We start from the raw sequence: 25421 nt of genomic DNA, 5'->3' as shown, positions 1-25421 counted from the left end.
CAGGGCTCAGGGCTCGGGGCTCGGGGGGGACAGGGCTCAGGGCTCGGGGGGGCTGGATCAGCACAGCTGAGCAGGTTACTGACATGTTTCTCATTGTTTTTGCTGTGTGCAGGGGCCCAGCTCCCTCCTGCTGCCGCTGCCTGGGTGTGACAGGGCGTGGCTGGGCGTGGCTGGGTGTGGTGGGCGGAGCAGGGAGTCCCTCCTCTTCTGGTGCATGGGCGGGGCCTGGACCCCTCCTCCTCGGCCCCTCTCTCCTGACCGCCCTGGAGCAGCAGCAGCTCATTTCCTCTTCACTCTCTCCTCCAGCTCCTGCTGCTGTTTGATCAGTCTCTCAATCTCTGCTCCCAGAGTCTGCAGGTTCTCCTACCACAAAGAGAAGCAGCATTACACACGTGCACCGTTACACAAACGCGCAACTAAACTTTCACTTACACCACTACACATACACTCTGACCATTACAGATGCACATCAGACACGACCATTACAGATGCACACCAGACACGTACCCTTACACATATGCTGTCATTCATTCACAGTCCCCGCAGTGACTTTTCTCATCCTCTCCCTCCGTTTCCACTTCATTCACTCAGTCAGTCAGTCAGTCAGTCAGTCAGTCAGTCAGCCAGCCAGTCAGTCAGTCAATGACTCATTTCCCCCTGTATGTCCAAGTGAGCCCATTCCCACCGCAGCACCTCCCTCTCACAGATCAGGCTCTGTGTGAGTCTGCAGATCACCCTTCACACACCCATACACACACACACACACACACTCTCTCTCACAGCCTCTCACAGGGTAACACTGCTCTGATGTGTCAGAGGAGTGTGAAAATTGTGAGCTGAGCAGAGGTGTTTCACAGCTCATTCTGTTCAATCAGAGCACAGACAGAGGCTGGAAATGAGCCTTCAGTGATAAAATCACAGAGAATAATCTCCTTCTGAAGATTTGTGGCACTGCAGGATGAGATTTACTAAAGGCAGCAAGGTGTGAGAACTGCTAACAGCCAGAATCATTCAGCATCCCTGATTCATGAGGATGAGCTCAAATAAACTATCAATGAAGACAGAGGAACAACAGCAAAGCAACACTGAGAATCACAGCTTTCCTGTGAGAGACAGACACACACAGGAGGACTCCCAGAAGCACACACACACACACGCACGCACATGCTCACGCACACACACACACAGGCAGACAGGAGCAGAAACAGATAGACAGACAGAGGCAGAGACAGACAGATAGAGGCAGAGAGAGAGACAGGCAGAGAGACAGACAGACAGAGAGAGGCAGAGAGAGAGACAGGCAGAGAGACAGACAGACAGAGAGAGGCAGTACCTTTAGGGTGATGTTCTTGAGCAGTGTGTCCTCCAGCAGGGCCTGCAGTTTGCGGTTGATCTCCAGGGAGAGGTCGAGCGTGAGGCCGCTGTCAGCCGGGTGGGAGGTGTACAGAGACGCCATGATGCCCCCCCGCCTGCTCAGGTGGGCCTTGTTAAAGTCCGACGCCTCTGATGAGAGCGCGCCCGACTCCTCCCGAAGCACATAACTCTGAATGATCCTGTGAGACGGAGAGAGAGCAAAAGAGGACCTTAGAACAACAGCCTCTCTCCTGAACAACCAGGACAGCCTTCAAACCACACCCCCTCCCACCTCAACAACCGGGACAGCCTTCAAACCACACCCCTCCTGCCTCAACAACCAGGACAGCTTTCAAACCACACCCCTCCTGCCTCAACAACCAGGACAGCTTTCAAACCACACCCCTCCTACCTCAACAACCAGGACAGCTTTCAAACCACACCCCTCCTGCCTCAACAACCAGGACAGCTTTCAAACTACACCCCTCCTACCTCAACAACCAAGACAGACTTCAAACTACACCCCTCCTACCTCAACAACTACAACAGCCTTCAAACCACACCCCTCCTACCTCAACAACCAGGACAGCCTTCAAACTACACCCCTCCTACCGCAACAACCAGGACAGCCTTCACCAAAAAGGCTGATAATCCAACATGTTTTATTAGATAAACAGCCTGAAAAGCACAGGGTGTGTTTCACTGCTGAAAAATCTCCACTCATAGTTTGCTCCTGCTCTTTCGTCAGAGCGTCAAAGTGCCTGTGTCTAATGCAGGAGACTCACCATCTCTAACCCTCTGCAACAAGTCAGGCTTTTCCAATATCCATTTGAGCGCTTAAAGCATGTACGGGCAACTGTCCTGAAATATTTAAAACATTTAATGTTTGATGGAAATTAAAATTTTTCATTAAAAATTAAATTTCTCCTTCTGCCTCTTAGCATGAGTCTAAAATGGCTATGAATTCATAATGCACACAGGGAGAAACCAGCCTCTTCAGGTAACAAAAAATAGATGATATCTCCTGCTCATCTTAGTGTCTGAACTTTACACTGGTGGATGCGCTCGAGTACAAAATGAGTGAGACCGATGCTATTTGCAAATGTAAATTGCCAAAGACTATGTGGAAGGACACACCGCAATGCATTCTGGGTTTTGTACAAGCGTTACAGTGGCTGAACATAACCAGAAACGATTGAATCACCTTCAGATCACCTTGTGTTCTTAGTAATTAAAACAAATGAAAAGCTTTTCAGTAAGATTTCCTACTATAGAAACTGCAAGGAATTCCCAGCTGAATTGTACTGCAATATCACCCTTTTAAGACTTCCTCCTGTTCATTTACTGAGCCATTACCCTTATAAGAGTGTCTCCACTTAATTCACTGTGACATTTTCCCTTTAAGTCCCATTAATTTCTGCAGGTTGAATCCCTGCAGTTGGAAAATTCCACTGTCCTTACAAAAGAGGCAGTGGGGGAAGGGCACACCGGAGCGCTTTTGTGTAACACCTTTTGTGTAACACCTCAACACTGAGCACTGAGCCACCACTTTTTAAAAAAACACAGTTTTCTCTGAAGCTGTTGAACGTTAAGATTTATCCAACATCATTCATTTTAGATCCAAGTCTACTTTATGCCAATGCTGTATGTTAGACTGTTTTAAAACCACAGCCCTCTTCTGATTCTCACTTTTATCAGAGGACCGACTGGGACACAATAAGGGTTTACAGGCTACCTTAAATTAGACAGCTAATTTAAAATAGAAAAAATAAAAAGCCAGCTGGAACAGAACCTCAGGATATGACCAAAATTGAAGCTTTACCTTTATTAAAATAAGAAAGCTCAAGCTTTCCTACCGGCTCATGAAAAGCACTGCGTTAGTCTGCAGTAATTTGTTTTAAATTGGCTCCATTTGAAGCTGAATGAGGCTGCTGCTCGGGTCCTTTCGGTAAGCAGGAGGAAGCAGGAAGGAGCACCTGAAAGCGGTACCCATGGTTTCACAGCGGAACAGCAGAAGAGCCCCGTCACGCCGCAGCTTGAAGGACAGAGTCTGCGCTTCCATTCAGAGCGCTGAATGTCCCCCTCACGAGGACATGCATCTTCACTTTAATTCTAACCTGTCTTCACAAAATCAGCAGGGCAGTGGGCAGACTCCCGCCAAACCAAATGCCAACGCCACACAGACACAACCTCCATCGCGCCTGTCTCTGAGGCCAGTCCCCCATCCCATCTTCTAACTTGCACATGAATAAATATACTGCATATGCATTCTAAAATAAAGAACCACGTCAAACAGACATTCAGTAATATCTGGTGACTTAGGCTAGGTTAGGATAGGGTAGGTTAGGTTAGGATAGCTTTTCATGCTCTGTGTCCCTGCAGCCAACACTGCTGAGCTCACAAAACATGCGCTTCTGTGCAGGAATTTCACAGTGACAGCAAGGCCACCGGTGACATGAGAATCAGGGTCAGGGAGAGGGAAGGACACCCACTTCTGTCACGTCTAAAAGGACACAACACACTTCACACCTTACAGCAGGAGTGATACGCACTCTGTGAAAGAGAATGAAAAAGGACACAACACACTTCACACCTTACAGCAGGAGTGATACGCACTCTGTGAAAGAGAATGAAAAAGGACACAACACACTTCACACCTTACAGCAGGAGTGATACGCACTCTGTGAAAGAGAATGAAAAAGGACACAACACACACACACACAAACCAAAAATAATTCAACAAAGGAGCTTACCTTGAACTGGTCTCAGGTCCGATTGGACCCCAGTTCCCCAAGGCAAGTATTAAAGCAAACAAAAATTGATTCATTAAAAAAAAATTTAAAACATAATGTAATCTAATGGACTTTTCCAATACGTTTCCGTGGCGACAGGGCAAAAAGAGATCAGCGAGATGCAGATCAGCGCCTGACAGGAGCAAGAGCACGCACACTCAGAGGGTATTCTTTCTCAGTCTTCCTCAGGTCCCTGTCACATGATCACTAAAGGACAAAGACCAAACCCCTCAGTGGGGAATATCACCTCTGCTGCCTGTTCTTCTCTCTCCTGCTTTCTGGCTTTTTCTCTCGCTCGTTCTCATCCCTCAGCCTCTCCCTCTGGGATCTGGAAATCTGGGTTTATTGCCGTAAAACAATGCAAGACATCGCTCGTATAACTGCCATAACCCTGCAACAGGCACTGCCCGCATGGTCAACCCTACTGAACACGGCCCGGTCCACAACCCTGTACACAGCACAGTCCGCATCCCTGAACACAGCACGGTCCGCATCCCTGAACACAGCACGGTCAGTGTCCCTGAACACAGTATGAGGAGAATAACCTGATAATGAGCGTAACCATAGTCACATCACTACCTTCCTATTTTTCAGTCTTCTAATCCATGTAACTGAGCCACAATACCTGACTTGTCAACTGAATCCCACCCTTCTCCAAAACCACCACTGTCAGATGTGCCTCTTCCCGAATACAAACGCATCTCTCTCACATCTGCCCAGCGAAATTTATCTTTGAAAATAGTTCAGTGCAAACACATCTCTCTGATACCTGACCAGTGAAATGTATCTGAAATTCAACATCCAAATGAATATGCACGAGCAGTCGTCTGCTCTAATGGAAAAATAACCCAGCCCTGCCTCATCACCCACAGCTACACTATAAATAACCCAGTCCTGCCTCATAACCCATAGCTACACTATAAATAACCCAACCCTGCCTCATAACCCATAGCTACACTATAAATAACCCAACCCTGCCTCATAACCCCACAGCTACACTATAAATAACCCAGCCCTGCCTCATAACCCACAGCTACACTATAAATAACCCAACCCTGCTTCATAACCCCACAGCTACACTATAAATAACCCAGCCCTGCCTCATAACCCATAGCTACACTATAAATAACCCAGCCCTGCCTCATAACCCATAGCTACAGTATAAATAACCCAGCCCTGCCTCATAACCCCACAGCTACACTATAAATAACCCAGCCCTGCCTCATAACCCCACAGCTACAGTATAAATAACCCAACCCTGCCTCATAACCCCACAGCTACACTATAAATAACCCAGCCCTGCCTCATAACCCCACAGCTACACTATAAATAACCCAGCCCTGCCTCATAACCCCACAGCTACACTATAAATAACCCAGCCCTGCCTCATAACCCCACAGCTACAGTATAAATAACCCAACCCTGCCTCATAACCCCACAGCTACACTATAAATAACCCAGCCCTGCCTCATAACCCCACAGCTACAGTATAAATAACCCAACCCTGCCTCATAACCCCACAGCTACACTATAAATAACCCAGCCCTGCCTCATAACCCCACAGCTACACTATAAATAACCCAGCCCTGCCTCATGACCCCACAGCTACACTATAAATAACCCAGCCCTGCCTCATAACCCCACAGCTACACTATAAATAACCCAGCCCTGCCTCATAACCCCACAGCTACACTATAAATAACCCAACCCTGCTTCATAACCCACAGTTACACTATAAATAACTCATCCCTGCTTCAAACCCCAAAACTATAAATATCCCTGCTGGACTGTGGGGGGTGCGGAGCAGGCAACTGTTCAGGAGAGGGGGCAGGGGGGCAGGTCGGGCATGATTAATTCACACCGACTGACAGGATGGCCAAACACAGCCAGAACAGGAGGCTAGTGGCAGTCAGTGCTAAAGAGGGACAGACCTGACCCAACATCTCAGCTACTGTTTTTCTTGTTTGGTTTCTTGCATGTTCACTCCATCTGTCACACTGCTAATTGAAAGGAGTGTACAGCTAAGTGATAAATATATTGAATAAAAAAAATAAAATAAAAAAGACTGAGTGATCAGGGCTTTGGGTGATGTGAGGTTCCAGGCCGTCGTCCGCGTCCTCCTCCTCCTCCCGCCCTTCCTCGCCCGTCTCTCTCTCTCTCTCTCTTGCTCTCTCTCTCTCTCACTCACTTGGTCTTTTTGCGGATCTCCTCCACCAGCTGCTTGATGTGGTCCTCCATGAACTCGATCTTCTCGTTCTTGCGGGCGTGGGCCTTCTGCAGCCGCACGATGCGCTCCACCAGCACGGCCTTGTCCACCTCGGGGAAGCTGTCCGCCACCACCACCGCCGGGCCCGAGTTGTTCTCCGGCGAGCGGTCGTCCGTGCTGCTGCCGCGCGCGTTCAGGGACCCTGCGTGCAGGAAACAGCGAGCGGGAAACAGGAGGCGGACAGGAAGCGGTGTCAGCAGCAAGGCCGGGGCGATGCGCATACAGCTCCAGAGATATACCGTCCAATAGAGTGTGCTTTAAATCTCACTGGAATCTGTCCTGGCGGGTGCTGTAATGCCTGCTGGTGCACTGGGCCCAATTACAGAGGTTTCTGCTTTACAGTCTGCTTTTCCACAGGATCAGAATGAAACACTAATGCCTCCCTGAGACACTGAAAAATACAGCATGCTGGACTCTGTGCCCTGTGGACTGTTGTCTACCCCACCCTCTGTAATTAAAGTTTACCAACGTAAATTTTACCTGAGCACAACAAAGTACCAAATGACCTTTGATCATTTGTTTTTGATCTGATTACTTTTTTAGGAGTGTGTATTATTCAAACTATCTGGTTCTGATCTACTCAGGCAAAAGGGTCTATGTGTAATTCATGAGTAGAGCTCTTTGACACAAAAGGAGTCTGTTGCAAGTCTGGCGCGTGTGTGCACATGGTATGTGCATGTCTGTGTGAGACAGTGTGTGTGTGTCTGTGTGTGTGTGTGTGTGGCTGAGAGTTTAAGAGTGTGAGAGAGATTTTCTGTGTTAAGTGGTAAGAGAGTAATTAAGTTAAGTTATGTCTGCACACTAACGTACTGATCATTTCTGAGAGTGCCCTAGTGCCCTTGCTGAAATAAGCTCAGTGCTAATTATTCGTTTCTGGTGATTACAGTTGTCATCAGACAGGATAGATATTAGGAGCTTAAGGTGTACGATGACTCCCACACAACCCCCCCACCACTCACACACTCACACACACTCACACACACTCACACACACTCACACACACTCACACACACACACACACACACACACACACACACACACCACAGCCCCGCCCGTCACAGTACCAGAGGAACTTGACCGGCTGCCCATGCTGGAGGCCTCTCTGTCACAACCGCCATTTTCAACCTGGTCCAACTTCTTACGTGCTGCGGACAGAGAGACACAGTGTTACTACAGAGAGAGAGAGAAAGAAACAGAGAGAGAGAGAAAGAGAGTGAGAGAGTGACATACAGTACATTGAGTGTTACTACAGAGAGAGAGACAGAGCGAGAAAGAAAGAGAGAGAGAGAAAGAGAGCGAGAGAGTGACATACAGTACATTGAGTGTTACTACAGAGAGAGAGAGACAGAGTGAGAAAGAGAGAGAGAAAGAGAGAGAGCGAGAGAGTGACATACAGTACATTGAGTGTTACTACAGAGAGAGAGAGAGAGAGAGAGAGAGCGAGAGAGTGACATACAGTACATTGAGTGTTACTACAGAGAGACATAGACCTGAGTGCTCTTGCAGACTGTAAAAATGAGCACGTTTCTCATATACCTTCCACCCTGAGGCATATGTAGGAACACTGAACAGAGAAAACCAGATGAATGAGGGATGTCTGCTCACACAATAAACAGTGCCTCATCAGAAAGGCACACTGCGGCCTATTCTACAGACCCAGAAGGAGTTAATGAACCAAATTCACTTTCTATAAATATAACTCATTTTAAACAGCTCAACCTGAGCCACTCCGCTGTGATTTGCATATGAAATGCGCTTAACGATGGCGAGAGCGTTTTCCTGAAGAGCCAAGCGCATATCAAATAAACTGCGATTAACTGATCAGGAAGGGGGAGCTGAATGCGGTCCTGTCCTCTGTAAGAGCTCCCACTCAGCAGCCACGGCAGCCCGCGCACAAACCCGCACTTCAACACAATAAAAAACGACTTTCCTCAAACTTTTTTCCGCTTCAAATCCATTCAATTAAAAAGTTTTAAGAGCGGCCTGGGAAGCCCGGGCTCTTGGCAGCTGCCTCAAGTAGAAAAAAATGAAAGGAGCCCTTCAATCCCGCAGGGTTCGCAGGAGAGCAGAGCCAGATATAGAGCCTCCGTTTAAAAATATCACCACGTTCGTCCCTGAGAGAGAAACACGGTCCTGAGCTCCTCTGGTAAAAGGCGTGAGAGGACTGCGCTCACTGACTGAGTGGTGCGCACTGACTCACTCAGAGGGGGTTTGGAACCAGAGGGTTGCAGAGTCGTATCCCACACGGGGCACTGCTGTTACAGCCTTAAGCAAGGTTCATTACCTGAACTGCTTCAGGGAACACGCAGCTGTGAGAATGGACACTGCTTAAATTGTGTGCCACATAAACTGCCCTTGATTACAGGGTCTACTATGATGATGATGATGATGATGATGCTTCATTTACATTTAAATCTTGTCTTTTAAGCCTTTTATCCCAGGAGTTGAATCAGATATTTTATGTGAAGGGAGAGTCAGAGGAGCTGCCAACTCACTGACACTGCAGGCAATCAGGCAAAGACTCAGCGATGAGCACCGTCTGCTTTCATATCAATGAGCACAGTATATGTTCATATTAAAGAGCACCGTCCACTTTCATATTAATGAGCAGAGTCTACTTTCATATTAATAAGCACCGTCAACTGTCATATTAATGACAACGGTACACATTCATATAAATTAGAGCAGTCCGTTTTCATATGAATGAGTATAGGGCTACTTTCTATTTTCATATTAAATGTGCGCACAGCCTAGTTTTAGCGCATGCTGTGGGTGTGATCGGCGTGCTGCACCTTGCACCAGTTGTTTGGTGAGGTCCTTGAGGTTGGCAGCTTGTTTCCTCTTCTGTGTGACCAGCTCGTCTCTCAGCTCCTCCACACGCGTCTTCAGCTGCGCAGTTTCTGTCTGCAACGCAGCTCTCTCCTCCTGCAGCTTCTGCACCTCCTCCTGCCTCTGCTGCTGCTCCGCATGCAGCCGCTCTGTCTGCAACACACACACGCTTACCCGTCACACACTCTCACACACACGCGCGCGCTTACCCGTCACACACTCTCTCTCACACACACACACACACACACACACACACACACACACACACACACACACACACACGCTTACCCGTCACACACACACACACACACACGTGCGCTTACCCGTCACACACTCTCTCACACACACACACACACACTCACACACACACTTACCCGTCACACACACACACACACACACACACACACACATGCTTACCCATCACACACACACACACACACACGCTTACCCGTCACACACACACACGTGCGCTTACCCGTCACACACTCTCTCACACACACACACACACACACACTCACACACACTTACCCGTCTCACACACACACACACACACACACACACACGCTTACCCGTCACTCACACACACACACACACACACACACACACACACACACACACATATGCTTACCCGTCACACACTCTCACACACACACACACACACACACACACACGCTTACCCGTCACACACTCACACTCACACACACAAACGCACACATACACACATGCACTTACCCTTCACACACTCACTCCTCACATACAAACACATACACATACACACACACACACACACACACACACACTTACCTGTCACTCACACACACACATTTACCTGTCACATACGCTCACAAATCACACACTCACACACACTTACCCGCTGCATTACATTCATTACATTACCCCTCACACACTCACACACATGTGAGTATGTGTCTGTGACAAAGTACGTGTCTGTGACAGAGTATGTGTGTGTGGTAGAGCGTGTCTGTGTGTGACTGACTGTGTGTGTGTAATAGGTAAGTGTGTTTGCGCCTGGCTGGTGATGGTGTCTCACCAGGTCAGCGATGGTGCTCTCCCTCTCCTGCAGCCGTCCCTCCAGCTCTCTCACGGTGTCCATCAGTCTGTCCAGCTGCGCCTGCAGGCCGTTGCTCTCGGACTGCAGCTGCGCATTCTTACTGGTCAGCTTCTCAGTGAAGCCCAGAAGCTCCGCCTCCCGCATGCGGCTGCCCTGAATGTCGCGGTGCAGGTCCGCCATCAGAGCATTCAGACTCTCCACCTCCGCCTTGAGAGAGCCCAGCTCCTGCTCGTCCCTGTGCATGTGTCAGAGAGACAGAGACAGAGGGAGCGTGTGTGTGTGTGTGTGTGTGTGTGTGTGTATGAATGAGAGGGAGACAGAGATAGGGAGAGAGAGAATTCCAGAGATTAGACTTGTGCCACACACTCCATAAGTCATCACAAAACACACAGGCAAGGCTAAGTGCTGCTTTCCTGAGTATGTTTGTCCTCTCACTATAAAACTTTTATTTCTGTCCTGCAGTAGCTCATTCTGGCTGCTCCAGGATTGCCCACACCCCCAGCCAGAGAGCGCGGCTGAACCGTTCCCGTGGATACGCCCCTCGCGGCCCTGACCTCTGCTTTTGCTCCTCCAGACGCTGCACCACTGTCAGCTTCTCCCTCTGGCTCTGAATCTCTGCTTTCTGCCGGTTGATGATCTCTCTGTACTTAGACAGCTCATCCTCCGTCCTGGGCCTCTCGTCCTCCAGACATTTCACCTGTGACAGGAGAGAGTATCAGCAGACATGCTCACACACGCGCACACTCTCACGCACACAATCACAGTTATACACACACACACGCACACCTGGGAGAGCTGAGCGGATAAGTACACAGGACACACACATGCACCTGCACATACACACCTTGGTTCTCAGCGTCTGCAGCTCATCCATTCCCTCCTTGAAGGTCCTCTTCAGATCCTCCAGCTCTTTAATCTTCGCCTTGTACATCTGTCAGTCAGGAAACACATCAGCCTTTCTGTCCTCCTTACCTACTCTAATCCCCCCCCCCCCACACACTTACTCCTCCCTCCCTACCTGCCCTAACCCCCCCCCATAGCTGCTGACTCCTCCCCTTATGACACCTCCCCCTTTCATAACCCCACCCCCATACTCTGACCCCTCACTCATCACCCACCCTAACCCCTCCCTCCTTACCCAACCAGACCCCTCCCCTTCATCTCAACCCCTCCCTCCTATCCCATCATGACCCCTCCCCTTCACAGACTGACCCCTCCTCCCTTACCCACCCTGATTTCCCCCACCACACACTAACCCATCCGTCTTCACACACCTTCTCACTCCTCCACCCACTCTGTTCTAAAATAACCTCAATCCTCTCTCCCCACTGCTGGTGCTGCATATTTATGATGGCCATTATCGTTTGCTTAGCAGGCACTCTTGCACAGGAAACCTTACCTAGCTCCCATAGTTAGGCACCTGAAAGCTACCGGTAATGAGTGCAGTCTCTTAGTTTCTGTGCCAGTGAACCCTGGTGCAGCCCTGCATGCCTGCGGAGGCTTCTGATGACCACGGGTGTCTCACGAATGCTAATACAGCAATGAATGTCATGAATGCTTAAACCCTGTGTGTGCACAGCACTCAGCAAAACCAAGAACACACACCACTATCCATCAGAGGCAGGTACTCCAGGTAATAAACCCAAACCACAGGGAGAAAAGCACCTGGCATCAAACAGAGCAACATTCTGTCAGATCCAGGTTTATTATGGGAACAGATGCGGTGTGTTATTCACACGTTATTACAGCATGTGTGGCATGTTATTCAGATGCTGTTACAACAAGTGGTGTGCTGTTCAGATGTTATCATTGACACTGAGAGGGAAATGTGGTTTCTCATCTCTCGCTGTGGCTGACTGCTTTTTACACTCCACACTTTGCATTGTTTATCTTTCATTTTTTTTTCCAGATAAAAAACCAAATCCACCCTGAAGGCGGAGCAGGAGTGAGTTCGTTTTTCATACCTCTAATTGGTCTGTCTGCTCCTGTTTCTGCTTCTCCAACTCTCCCTTCGTCTCACGCAATTTCGCATCCAGCTCATTAGACTTAATCTCCTCCGACTCCTGACAACAGAGACAAAGGAGGGAGGGAGAAACAGAGGGACAGAGACAACAGGAGAGATATCGGGCAGAAAGAAAGAGTGAGAAAGAGAGAGAAAGAGAGGGGGGGGGGGGGGGCGGACACAGAACGCTCCAGTTAGTCAGAACAGCTCAAACCCAAAGGCACAGTGGCAGATGGAGAGAGCTCTCGTCTGAAGCAGGGACAAACCACAGGTACACAGCTCCCTTCATTAAAGACAGAAAAGCGCTGAGACAATCGGCCCAGGGCCTCTGAGCAGTGGGCTGCCCTGCACTGCCCCCTAGTGGTTCTTTCCTGCACTAGGCCTGCACTCAGGCAAGCTGGTGGCAGAGGCTACAGTGACAGAGATGCCAGCCCCCATCTGTCTGCTCTGACAGGCATCCCACACACTCAAACCCGTAGAGAACACTCATCTCCTTCTGCTGCCATGAAAAGTGGATAATATTAGTAACGGAACAATATGTGAGGGAAAAAAACTGAATATAAAAATATCTCCTAATACCCCCCCCCCCCTCCACTGCGCTTTCCACTTCATTGGCTGGACCAGAGGATCATTACGCAACCTGTCCTGAAGCAGGACAGCCCGGGCATATTAAAGTATCATTCACACCAGAGAGAAACCTTGGTCCCAGCATGCAAAGCATTCAGGGAACACATTTAAATAGACGTCAGATGTAGATTACATTTGTCCTCAGTAGAGTTCTAATTTAAGATTGAAATAGATTTTCTTTTTTTATATGTGTATAGAAAATTTCCTGTATAATTTCAACAGAAATTGGAACAGGTGATTGCATAAGGAACTGAGTTGGGCTAAATGCTGGCGGGGGGTGGTGTGTGTGTGTGTGGGGGGGGGGGGGGGGGGGGGGGGTGACGCCTGACAGGCTTTAATTAGACAGGCTTTTATTAGCTGGGGCGACTGCGGTGACCACTCCACAAAAGCCCTACCCCCTCGCTTGGCCACACTGGGGCCTGATGTATGACCCTAAGGGGTCGTCTCACTCACCGCCGCCAAAATGCGTACCCTGCTCAACCTCCACGGTAACCGGACAGACGGCGGGAAAATCAACCGACACTCAGAGAGCAGTGCTGAAGGAGCTGGCGCTGTCATTTACATACACGCATGCGCAGAATACGGCCACAAGGGTGGCGACAAACTGCGGTCATGACATGACAACAGTTAAACAAAATAAGAGAGGAAAGCCTCGGACCCCTCCCCCAGCTCGGCTCCCCTCAGTGAGCAGCAGAGGGGTGGCACTCGATGACCCCCCCAGTCACGGTGGTGTCAGTGTTTTGATGCTGGCAGGGAAAACTATTCTGCTGTGTCTCAGGTCATTGCCTTTATGCCACCCTCTCAAATTCAAATTCAAATCCAAAAGTGGACTATTTCCATAGCACAGGAACTTGTGTTACCGAAGCACATATACAAAGATGATCAAAGATAACGTAATAAAAACAGAAACACACACATGCACACACACAAAAACACATGTGCACACAGGCATGCAGACATGCACACACACACGCGCGCACACGCACCTGGTAGGTCTTGATCATGTCTTGGCAGTTCTTGCGGATCTGCTCCGTCTCCTCTTTGGCCTGGGTCAGTTTGGTGCTCGTCTCCCTCAGCTTGTCCTTGGTTTCCTGAGAGGCAGAGAAACTTCAGCTCATTCCCAGCAGAACTGAATGAGTGCCACCACATCAGAAACAACAAAAAGGTTGGTGAGCTCATGTTATTATTATTGACATTGCAGACATCATTAATCAGGGCATCTTCCAAATCTTACATTTTCCATGTTACTGATTTTTAGACATGTCTCCATTAGGACTCCAAATGACAGTGTATGTGCATGTGTGTGGGTGTGTAGGCGTATATGTGTATGTCTAATGCTCCACTCAGTAACACGCGACAGATGGATGTTATTACTGTGTGTAGTTCCATTTCAGCGCAGCAGGGGGGCGATATTCAGCGGTTCTGCTTAGTTACCTTGTGAGCGTCCAACTCGCTCTTCAGCTTGTTCTGGGCCCACTTCACTTTGATGGTGTGAGAGTTGATCTCCTCTTTGAACTTCTCAATTTCACGTGTCAGTCGGGCCACCTCGGCCTCCTGGGGGAGGAGTTTCGAAATGTGTGTGACCCTCTGACCCCTGTGCCTCACCTGGTTCCCCTTAGTGCTGTCTCTCTCTTCACCTGTTCAGCATTTCCCTGCCTGAATTTCCCCTCCAGAGTGCCTCATTCACACTGAGGCACCTCATATCAGAGCAACATAACACAATGCAACGTTGGATGTGAACCAGGAACCTCCTGCATACAGAGATGTGCTCCTAACGACTGCACCACACTGCTGCTCCTTTGCAGTATCACAGCTGAAACTGAAACCAAACGCCTTCCAACCGAAGGAATATGAATAGTTCTACCTCAAAACTCTACGCCACCAAAACAGTTACCATCTCCAAACAATCACTATCTTTAAGATAGATGCGATTTCCAAATGGCACCGTTGAAAGGAGAACCCCTGCTTTTTAAGAGCATAAAGTTCTCACAGTTAAAGTGAACATTCTTTGCAGCACCGCTATTGTCTCATAGATGCCTGCTCACAGCAGGGCTGTAGGTGCATTCTCAGCAGTGGCCACCAGAGGGAGCGCTCACCTTGGCATCGTGCAGCTGCTGAAGACGGCCCTTCTCCTGGGCTAGCTGGTTCCCGCGCGCTGCCTGCTTCTCCACCTCCCTGCTGGCCTCCCGCAGCCGGCGCTCCAGCTGCTCCTTATCCCTGCGGAGGTCCAAAGCCTCCTTCTCCCCCCGAACGTACTTCATCACCATCGCCTCCTTCTCCTGACGGGCCTCCTCACATCTCCTGTTCGCCTGAGACCGAGCAGACACACACACACAGACACACGCACGTGCACACACACACACACACACACACACACACACACGTGCACACACACACACACACAAACACACACACACGCACACAAACAAAAACACTGTTCACACATCATGTGGAAACTCCCCATTCTCTAAGCACTTCCTAAAGTAGATAATCCTGACAGTAAACTGCAGGAACTTTTACTGAAAGTCCAAGGAGTACTGAGCCAAAATCCAAGCAGCACAAATAATTGCTCAAACAAATATGTTGTTGGTCATTAAAGATGTCTTTCTACTGATGATTCAGCCGAAATAGACACACACTACATTTCTCACCAAATTATGATATTCAGAGCCCAACAAACAGAATTTCAGTGTGTGCCTGACTCTCCAAATCCAAAACTCTGACCCTGACTCCAACTCTGCAACACTCCAAACTTCTGATTCCTACTTTGTGACTCTCACCCTGTGACTATGTGTGAATCTGTGACTCCCTGTGTAGCACTCTGCAATATGCAGCAGTCACAGACAGGGAGCCACACACCTGTGTTTTGTCCTGGACACCAGAGTCATGGCTGAAACCTCTGAAAGAATGTGAGAGACTGGACGCAGGGAGGTTAAATATCTCCAGATACTTTAAAGCAGCAATAGTCTGAGTGAGGCAGGACAATGATACTGCTGTTGGCTCTGTTCTCAAGGTCAGTACACTGAGAGAACGAGACAGAGAGAAAGTGGGGGGGGGGGGGGTGGGGTAACAGAGGGAGAAAGAGAGAAAACGACACATAGAAAGAGAGACACAGAGAGAGTACACATGGTGGGGTAAGTGATACCTCCCGCCCTGATAAAAGAACACTGTCTGCTCCAGCCATATTTCAGGTTTGGAAACAAAACTAGAGAGGGGTCCAGAGGCTGCAATCCACACACAGTCTAAAATGTCACTGTACCCAACACACTGCGCTCTAATGGCCTTTGCCTGGAGTGGCGCTATTACCTTTTATCTAAGACCATAATGATCAGGATGATTGTGATAAAAATAACAGTCTTTCAGACATCTACCTCTGCGTCCACTGTCTTCCATCAGGAAAAGGCACGGTGTGTATCTGATCTCTGATTCTCTGCCAGGGGGTGTGAGTGTCACGGGTGACCTCCGCTCACCTGCTCGAGCCGATACGCCACCTCCCTCTGCATCTGCTGGAGGGCGCCTTTCGCTGCGCTGTCCTGGGAGACCAGCCTGTCTTTGGAGGCCTGCAGCTCCTTCATCAGCTCCTCCACCCGCGCCTCAAACTGAGGAAACAGACAGCACTGCAGGTGAGGCAGGGACTCAGGTGAGGTAAGTACTCAGATAAAGCAAAGTTACAGGTAAAGCAAGGTTACAGGCACAGCAGGGTTACAGTTTTGGCAGTTACACAGATGAGGCAGGGACATAATTAAAGCACCTACTCAGGTAAGGCAGAGACTCAGGTAAGGCAGGTACACAGGTAAGGGAGAGAGAGAGGTAAGGCAGGGAGGGGCGAGGGATAAACTGCTTTCATTTTCATACCCGCAGCCATGAAACAACCTGTCTGACAAGAATGACAACAGCATGCAAAAAACATACCAACAAACAAGGCTGTTTCCTGCTCCTGGCCCAAAGCGCAGAAACCAGGTTTAGCACGCAGAGCACTTTATCGGTAATCTTTCTCAGGCTCCGTGTGCTTAAATAAATCACAAGCCACATATTTTACACTAAGGTGCACGAAGATCCCTGCCGTTTAGCTCATCATCATTTTAATGACAGGAGCACAGGACCCTTGTGGCAGACCTATTCTGAATATCATCAGCAACGACTAACAGAGCACTAAGTAAGCCCCCTAGACCATATTTTTTAGCTCATTTCTCAAGGGCTGGAGAAGAATAAACAGTCTGCATAGAGTCTGAATGAGAGCTGGAGCTAAAATCAACAGACCGCTGCCATGTGGCCTGGGACAGTGGGTGAACCTTCTCTTCAGGACAAATACCTGCTGCCCGCCGACGCCACTCAACTGAAAGTCATTAACGAATTCACTGCTGTGACGTCACCCGACACACAAATGGACCGGCTATGACATTTTCTGGGCAGCAATCCAATGCAAACACACTGCAAAATCATACCCAATAAAACATCGTTGAAAAGTTCATTACTTACAGTCAGGATTAAATGTACCAACTGAGCTGATATTGGAGTAAAGTATTTCAGCAATTAAGATAATTTAGTTTGTAATTTCACATCAAAAGCCTCACTGAGAGGCCACTGCTCAGGATTACAAATCTGTCAAAATTAAACAGTGAATGGACAAGCCTAACTGCTTTTTCCCCTCATGGCTGCAGCCATGACAATTAGGTGTACTGAAGGGAGTTATATTTAGCCAGTTTATCGGTTACAGACGCTGAATGAAAGCTTTGCATGCAAAGCTCTGGCAGAGATGCCTGTAATCTTGTTCTTCTTGAGGGCAATCATGCCCTTTATGCACAGGAAGCTGTGTGTACCAATTCTGTGCGCCTGATATTTGCTTCCCCCTGGTCACTTCCTGGTAACTACCTGTTTGATGTGTGTTATTGTCAGGCATACAAGGGGACCCGGCTCTATTCAGTAAGGTTATCACTCCGATCTCATGACAAAAAAGCATCTGTACGCAGGCACCTCACATAGCAAACAGGCGACATTCTGTGAACTCAGTCAGTCCTGTCTGAATCGTGGTTTCATTTCACTAGAATTCCCACTTCCAACCCTTTGCTTAGGTGCAAAATGCTAATGGTACAAGCCGGCTGTACGATTCAAACGCAGCAGGGAATTGAACCAGCAACCTTTTGGTTAAAAGCCCTGCTCCTTACCACTGTGTTACCCTTCTGCCCCATAATACGGTAAAGACTCAGTCAGGTCACAGTAATAAATGAAAATGGGAGCTTGTCCAAACGGGACGGTCTGGTTTGCCACAATATGGCTTACTGAATGGGGAGAGTTAATGGATGTGTGAGGGTGGGGTCTATAAGGTGTTTACTGGTGTGTAAAGAGTGGAGTCTGGTCAGTTTTGATTAACCTGCAAGGAGCAATCACCTGGCTGGTGATGACTGGTGACTGAGGGGCGGGTCAGATTGATGATGACTGACATGTAGGGGGTGAGGTCTGATTGATGATGAATGACATGTGGGGGTGGGGTCTGTTTGATGATGACTGACACATGGGGGTGGGGTCTGACTGATGATGAATGACATGTGGGGGGTGGGGTCTGTTTGATGATGAATGACATGTGGGGGGTGAAGTCTGGTCAGTGTTGATTGAAGAGTGAGGGATGGGGTTTCTACCTTCTTAATGGTGATCATATGCTGCCGCTCTGTCTCCACCCTCCTCTTCAGCTCCTCCTTCATAGTGTCCTTCTCTGAGCAGATCCCCAGAATCAGATCCTGGTGTCGTCTGTTTTCATCCAGTAACCTGCCAGGACACAATCACATATCCAAAGACAGGAAAAATAAACCATCAGACTGAAGAACAGGGTGAAAATTCGTTTGATAGAAAAATAAAGGTCAAAAAATAATACTCACTTATGTATGCTGTAAGAGACAAAGATAAAAGGTTTTTTCAAAGGGAATACTTTAATAGTACATGCTAAAACACCGTGACTAACAAGCATTCGTTTTCATTGTTGTCTTTGATATGGGCACCTTGATTTTTTGGTCTGAAGTTGTCCCCCCCTCACAACCCCCCTCCTCCCCATATGTCACTCCACGACCCTTTAGTTTTATTTCCCACACACACACACACACACACGCTCGCACGGCTGGGGGAGCTTTAACAGCGCCAGAGCAGCTGCTGAGGCTCACAGGCTGAGCGCAGAGCCGGGCACAGACCCGGGCACAGACCCGGGCACAGAGCCGACCGCGCTGTGGAGCGATCCGTACGCCCTGAGGCAGGGCCACCTGCATGATAAAGCGCGTTGCGAGAACCAGAGCAGCTGGCTGTGAGAGGATCTGGGGGCCCTGCGGTGTCTTTATCCACCAGACTCTCAGATTAGAGAGCCTGCTGGTTCCCTCAGGGCCCGTCGGAGACGCCGCTCCTAGCAGCGCTGCGGTGACCGCGGCCGAGCTGAGGCTTCCCCTGCCGGGTTTATCCGGCACCAGGCCAGCCCTCCCCGTGTGAACTAACCAAAGGTGACCTTTGACCCTGCACCAAACTCAGCCCCACAGTTTACCCACAAACACAGCTGCGTTTCCACGGCCGCGTCTTGGGCTGCACCCTATCTCTGCTACTCTGACATGATGATCTGCATTTCCATTGGTTGGATCTCACCTCCTTCTGGAGGGCTTCAGAGCCTGAAGCACCTTTACAGGTGAGCTCTCTCGGTCATGCGCACACCTGCCAGACGCTGTGTCTGATTGATCTCTGCTGGAAACGAGCGGGTTCGTGTGCTGCCTTATGAGGAAGTAATGCTATTGCTTCGCTTCTTTTCAGTCACAGTGAATAATAACACACAGGAAATGAAACAGTAAGTTTTTAGGGATGATGTGTGAGCATGACCATGCTGGGGCCCTCTGGCTGGGACACACTCACTTCCGCATGACTCACCTGGGCACTGGGCCAACCCACTCTCCAGTCTATCCGCCCAGCCCAGGTGAGCTTGTTATGCAAACGCCTCAGGTACAACTGACCTGCAGCTACGATGTATCAGTGGAAACGCCTCCGCTAAAATCTTTCGACAACCGCCTCTTTCTCAAGCTGCATGGCACGCGTCAAAAATATACTTTCATCTCCTGCGAATGTAATTCTTCCAAAGTACAGCTGCCTGCAGTGGCAGAACCTGAGCACATTCACTGGCAGAATTCCCTCCCCGTGGCATACAAATCACACTTCGAAACAGGACGACGATTAAAAGCTTGCTCTATACGCTGGCACAATACTGAAGGCAGTCAGTCACCCTTTAGAGAGTGCTCACAATCAATACACAGCTTTCAAGCATTTAAAAAAACAAACTTCTATTTTTAAACTCTCCACAGCTTTAAATGTAGCCTGCATTTCGCCTGCAGCTTGGAGATTTCTCTCGTATCTCCACTCTCCACACTTATGGTACTTATGAAATGTGAGGAACAGGGGTCAGAGGCCACAATACCTTTGAATGGCCTTCTCCTGCTGGGCGTACTTGTACTGGACGCACTTCTCGAAGACAGCGACGGACGCTGGGTCGCTCTGCAGCCCGTTGAGGGTGCTGGGCTTCCTGCCCTCCTTGGAAAACTGGCAGGACATCAGCTCGGACTCCAGCTCCTCCAGCAGGGACTCCTGGGACAGCGAGCGCTGGATCTCTGAGATCAGCTTCCTGCTGCACTCGGTGTCGTACAGGCTGGGCTCACTCAGGGACTCCGAGCCCCGCGATTCACCCAGCTCGTTGCCTCTGCGCTCCTCCGGTCCATCAGGGGGTGGAGCTGAGCGGGGGACAAGGACCGCCCCCTCGGCTGGACCGACCGGCGGCGCCTCCGTCACCTGGGTGACGTCAGCGGGCGGGGTTTCTTCTCCCCTGTCCGTCACTGTTGCTGGACTCTCAGCACCCCCCACAGAGTGCGCCTCCCTGTCCCCCCTGCAGTCAAGATCCGTTGGGTCAGGTGACTCTGCCCCGCCCGAAGGGCAGCCACCCCCTTCCTCTGTGGCAGGCCCTCCCTCAGGGTGCGTCTCTGTATCTGAGCATGCTCCGCTTGGCTCCTCGCTGCGCGGCTCCAGACGGCCCTCGCCCCCGGGCCTCGCTACGGCACTCTCGGCTCTGCACTCGTCCTCGCCACCGTCAGGCTCGCCACCTCGCCCCGCGCCCGCCCGGGTCCCGTCCTCAGGGTCAGCCCCCTCCAGCAGGACACCCTGCGAGTCTCGCCGCTCCATTCTTCACCTGCGACAGACAGCAGAACCAGTGAAACCCAGCAGGTCACGCTCTGCACCGCACACACTCCTCTGCACACGCTCTGCACCGCACACACTCCTCTGCACACGCTCTGCACCTGCTGTTCCAGCCCTGGGAGGGAGGAATTCCACCTGGCACAAGCCTTTAGTAATCTGTGTCTTACTGTCTGAGTAACTTCTTGTTCATAGGCAGGTGACAGAACAACAAACGGATATGGCCAATAATACAGCCTCCTCCACAGCACAGTGAAGGAGAATGTAAATGTATATGGAGGGCTTTGGCTGGGCCCAGTTTAGGAATGTTCTGTGGGATTGCCACCCCTCTCACAGTACAATCACAGCCAGCATGACCAAGTCGGTCGCCCCTCTGCTCCACTATTGGTCCACTCTCAGGAAGGAGGAGTGGCAGTGATTGCTTACAGCCCTGCCTCCTAAGAGAAACACACACACTACACTGCAGCCACACCCACACACACACACGCACGCACACTCGCACACAAACACACAGCTTCTTCTATTCTCACTTTCATCCTCTGCTCTTGTTCCCTGCCTCACTCTCTCTACTCTTTTCTCTGTAGTGTTCCCCATCTCTCCATTTTCTCTCTCCATCTGTGTTTCTCTCTCCCTGTCTCCCTCCTTCTCTCCTCTGCAATGCAAGGTGTAGGTGTGGTGGCCACTGACACAATAGTGATGGGGATCTGATTCCACCCATATGCCTCGCATTGAAACCCGGGTGGGTGTGGCAGAGGGGTGGGAGTGGCAGAGTCTTTCACACCCTGCAGCCTCCTTCCTCTCCCTTGAATAACAGGTCTGTAACCTAGACAATGCATCGCTTCACATTTCAAATTCCTCTACAGAGCCAGGGCTAATTATAACACACTGCTTTGTATATTCCACTGTAACTCACAAGTCAACCCCCACTGAGTGACTAATGTACAACACCACTGACTCTCTATACAGTTGTCATGACCACGCTATCAAACACCAAACCAAAAAAACAAAAACATTTCAACCGTATCAGATTTAACAGCCACGACTTCATTTGCATGCTGACTTTAAGCATGTCCATAGCAATGCATAACCCATTAGCCTTTCCCATGAAATCTGAAGCATGCACATGTCCTGTTGAATGTTATGCAGTGAATGACCCTCCCTCCTTCCTCTCCACCCTCAGGTTTATAATGCATGCCTGATGTGTACAGTAATGACCTTTGGTCAGACTGGCTCTGACAACAGATAAAGCCTTCCTGAAGCTACAGGGTGGCTCCTGCTGGAAGCTGTGAATGCTCGTGCCAGAAAACACCTCAACTCTATGGGAAAGCTGAGTTTGCCGTGTCGCTAGTTAATAAGTGAGCCTCCTCAATCTGGAACCGAGCCAGTGAATGTTTAATTGCGTGCTTTGTAGAAAACCCTCACAAAGACCAATTCCATTTACGCTGGCAGCTTATAAAATTACCCATTTATACACATGAGAATTTGCTGAAGCATTTCAAGTTGGGCTTCAAACCTGCAACATACTGGTTACATGTTCCTTCTACACCTCATTGCCTGGTGTGGCTATCCCTTGCAGTGAGCAGAAATGTGGCTGTACTGCCTAGGTTTGGTCATAGCCTAGCTACACAGTATATCTACACTGAATTGTGCTGTTTGTTGGATTTAGATTAAAACATGGCGGTGACGGGGTGGACTGTGGGTAAAGGCCTATGCACTGAGGATCCTGTCCAGAGAGATGGAGCCAGGGTCAGACGACACTAGACGCAACATTCACACATATGTGTATCTCAAACCCCAGATAAGGGACAGATTAATAATGTCTTAGATGGAAACAGAAAGGAAGTATTGTTGAAGAAAGAATACAGGATCACTGCACAGGAAGAGCTGGACAGCAGAGAGGAATTGAGCTTGCCTCTGGGTAAAAGCACAGGTAGCAATGTTTAGCATCCAAAATGCAGAACTTCCTGGTGGCAAGCGTGTGTTTAACTGAGATAAGTATGCAAGCACCACACTGGAGAGCGTTTGCTTTGTCACACTCTTGTCTCTTACCTAATAGGAAATGCCCACTGCGTTCTGATTAAGCAGGCGAGTCATCCGCTGCTTTTGTAGATACATTATCTCAGTTAATATCACGGCCTGCGGCTAACAAACAGGCTAGCCCAAAGGATCCACCACATTCTCTGAAGCCTCCTCGCTGCTTACACGCAAACTGTTGCGAACTGGCTGCTTCAGTCGGGGAATACCGGCAGCTCCCCAGCTTTGCCCTCATATGAGGGTAGTAATGTAGGTCCCTGCCTTAAAAATACATCGGCAGCAACTTTCGGGGGAATTCAGTGCTGTTGCCCCATAACATCAGTCTCTTCCGTTTGTGTGTGTGTCTCTCTCTGGGAAGAGGACGGCTGGTACGAGCTTCCAGTAAACATTTGCGGCACTTGTAATAATTTACTGCGGTAACTGCATGGTTATTACTGAACTTTAAACCATTACATTGTCGCCGTATGGTACGCAGGTACTGCTGGCCATTTTCCAAATGCGTGATGATGCCTTCGCCCAATGCACAGCGTTAAGGATACGCTGGCTATTGTTCCCCCCCATGGTTTCCTGTGGGCTTATGACAGTTTTACCACAATGTTTAGACAGGGACGAGGGGGTTTGAGGCTTGCAGCTGTTGTGTGTTGAGGATGAAACGCGCGTAATGTCATTACGGGGCTCTACTGGTCATTCAGTTCGACTTAGCAATTGAACAAGCTCAGGTATAGTTTACAAGGACATGGGAACAGAGCATCTAGCTAACACTAAGCAATGTCGTCTGTATCCTTACAGGATCTTTAACGTTACACCTGCCGAACATGAACGTGAAGCGCAAATATACACTGTTTCCAAACAGCCAGCTGATATATTAGCCATAGCCACAGAATAAATTATGTCGCTACCCGCGTTTCAGTCTGACCTGACAGTAGATTTCCCCTCAACAGCACTGAAATACAGCAAAAGATGGGTAATATGCTCGTATAAACAAATTGTTCGAGAAAATTTTGTCACACAGTCGTCATTCCTCGGACGGCTCAACTCGCCACTACGTTATCTTAGCAGGCTAACGCCTATTAGCGCTAGAGATGGACGCATGGATGGTGTAAACCATTAACGGGCTAGCTGACTTGTTAGCTGTATGTGGACACCTTGGCATCGCAAGTGTCATCTCCCCAACATTTACTGTCAAGGTGGCAAATTCTAGAAACCACCCCGCTAACCAGTAGGCTAGCCTAGCTACCGCACAGGTGATCCGCGAGCTACCTGGCAGACATGAAACTGATCAAAGCAGTCTCCAATAGCTAGCCAAATTAGATAGTTACTGCTAGCTTCTGTTTTCTTTAATTACACCACATTTTACCAGCTAACCAGCGTCCCTGCGTTCTCCTTCAAGTAAAGGTGTACTAGAACTAGCTAGATCGCAGCACAAGGAATCTCCACACAGAGCCAATGCTCGCTCTAACAGCCCCTGTCAAACTGCTCTACTGCTGGCTACGCTAACTAGCTAGTGCTAGCTAATAGCTAGCTAACGCGTCTGAAATGTCAATCAGACATTGAGCAAGATGTATATGAAAATATTAATTTCACCCACCTGATTATGATAAATACATCTTACTGGTGATCTCTTGACAGCAAATGGTATAAATGACCACTTTTTATCCTCGTTATGCTGTTCCTAGTCGCTCCGGGGTGACACATCAACAAATATGGCTGCGGCATGGGGAAGCAGCTGCCCGTCGGCCAGCCAATGAGGAGCGGGCGCCCTGCAAACCAGCCAATAAGAAGCGGGAATTTAGGTGATATCATCATTTAAAGGGCAACCCCGCTGGAGGTGTTTTTGCGCCTTTGGGCGCTGCTGTCCTGCACCTGCGAGGTCCGGGTCTGCCGCAGTGCACAGCACAACCTGAAGGTTTCTGTTTCAAATCCCGTCAAGGGACTGCCGTTGTATGTTGTATTAAGATTCTTAACCGAAACAGAGTCTGTGAATACCCAGCTATATCACATATGGTTCGATAAAAAAAAAGAGTTTCAAGGATAAGAACATCTAAACAAATTATTGGTGGCAAGGTGTCTGAGGACACCTATCTTCATTGAAATTCCACTTTTGTAAATAACAATATTCCCTAGTCGACTGTCTGGCACATTTTAGTATTGTTGTTCAAAAAATATATAATTATTTCATGTTTAAAAGGGAATGTTGACGACACAAACCAAACGATGTGTTTGAAAAATTTAAAACGTGGTAGC

General features: G+C 49.1%; 1 protein-coding gene across 1 annotated transcript; it reads right to left on the bottom strand.

The window, feature by feature from the left end:
• ccdc186 (coiled-coil domain-containing protein 186) lies at nucleotides 1–24878 on the bottom strand. The gene is made up of 16 exons (XM_036551991.1): nucleotides 24766–24878; nucleotides 20377–21138; nucleotides 18578–18704; nucleotides 16412–16540; nucleotides 15038–15250; nucleotides 14376–14495; nucleotides 13928–14032; nucleotides 12277–12375; nucleotides 11157–11243; nucleotides 10867–11009; nucleotides 10292–10547; nucleotides 9204–9393; nucleotides 7476–7556; nucleotides 6334–6553; nucleotides 1334–1553; nucleotides 1–363 (listed from the first exon to the last, which is right to left on the bottom strand). The coding sequence occupies exons 2-16, from the start codon at nucleotides 21129–21131 to the stop codon at nucleotides 280–282; spliced, it is 2829 nt and encodes a 942-aa protein (XP_036407884.1). The 5' UTR covers nucleotides 21132–21138; nucleotides 24766–24878; the 3' UTR covers nucleotides 1–279.
• Between the last annotated feature and the right edge of the window lie 543 nt (nucleotides 24879–25421).

The sequence above is a fragment of the Megalops cyprinoides genome, chromosome 1 (assembly GCF_013368585.1).
Source record: "Megalops cyprinoides isolate fMegCyp1 chromosome 1, fMegCyp1.pri, whole genome shotgun sequence".
NCBI classification, from domain to species: Eukaryota; Metazoa; Chordata; class Actinopteri; order Elopiformes; family Megalopidae; genus Megalops; species Megalops cyprinoides.
Note: the sequence above shows the minus strand (reverse complement) of the source record. Positions and strands in the feature narration are given on the sequence as shown.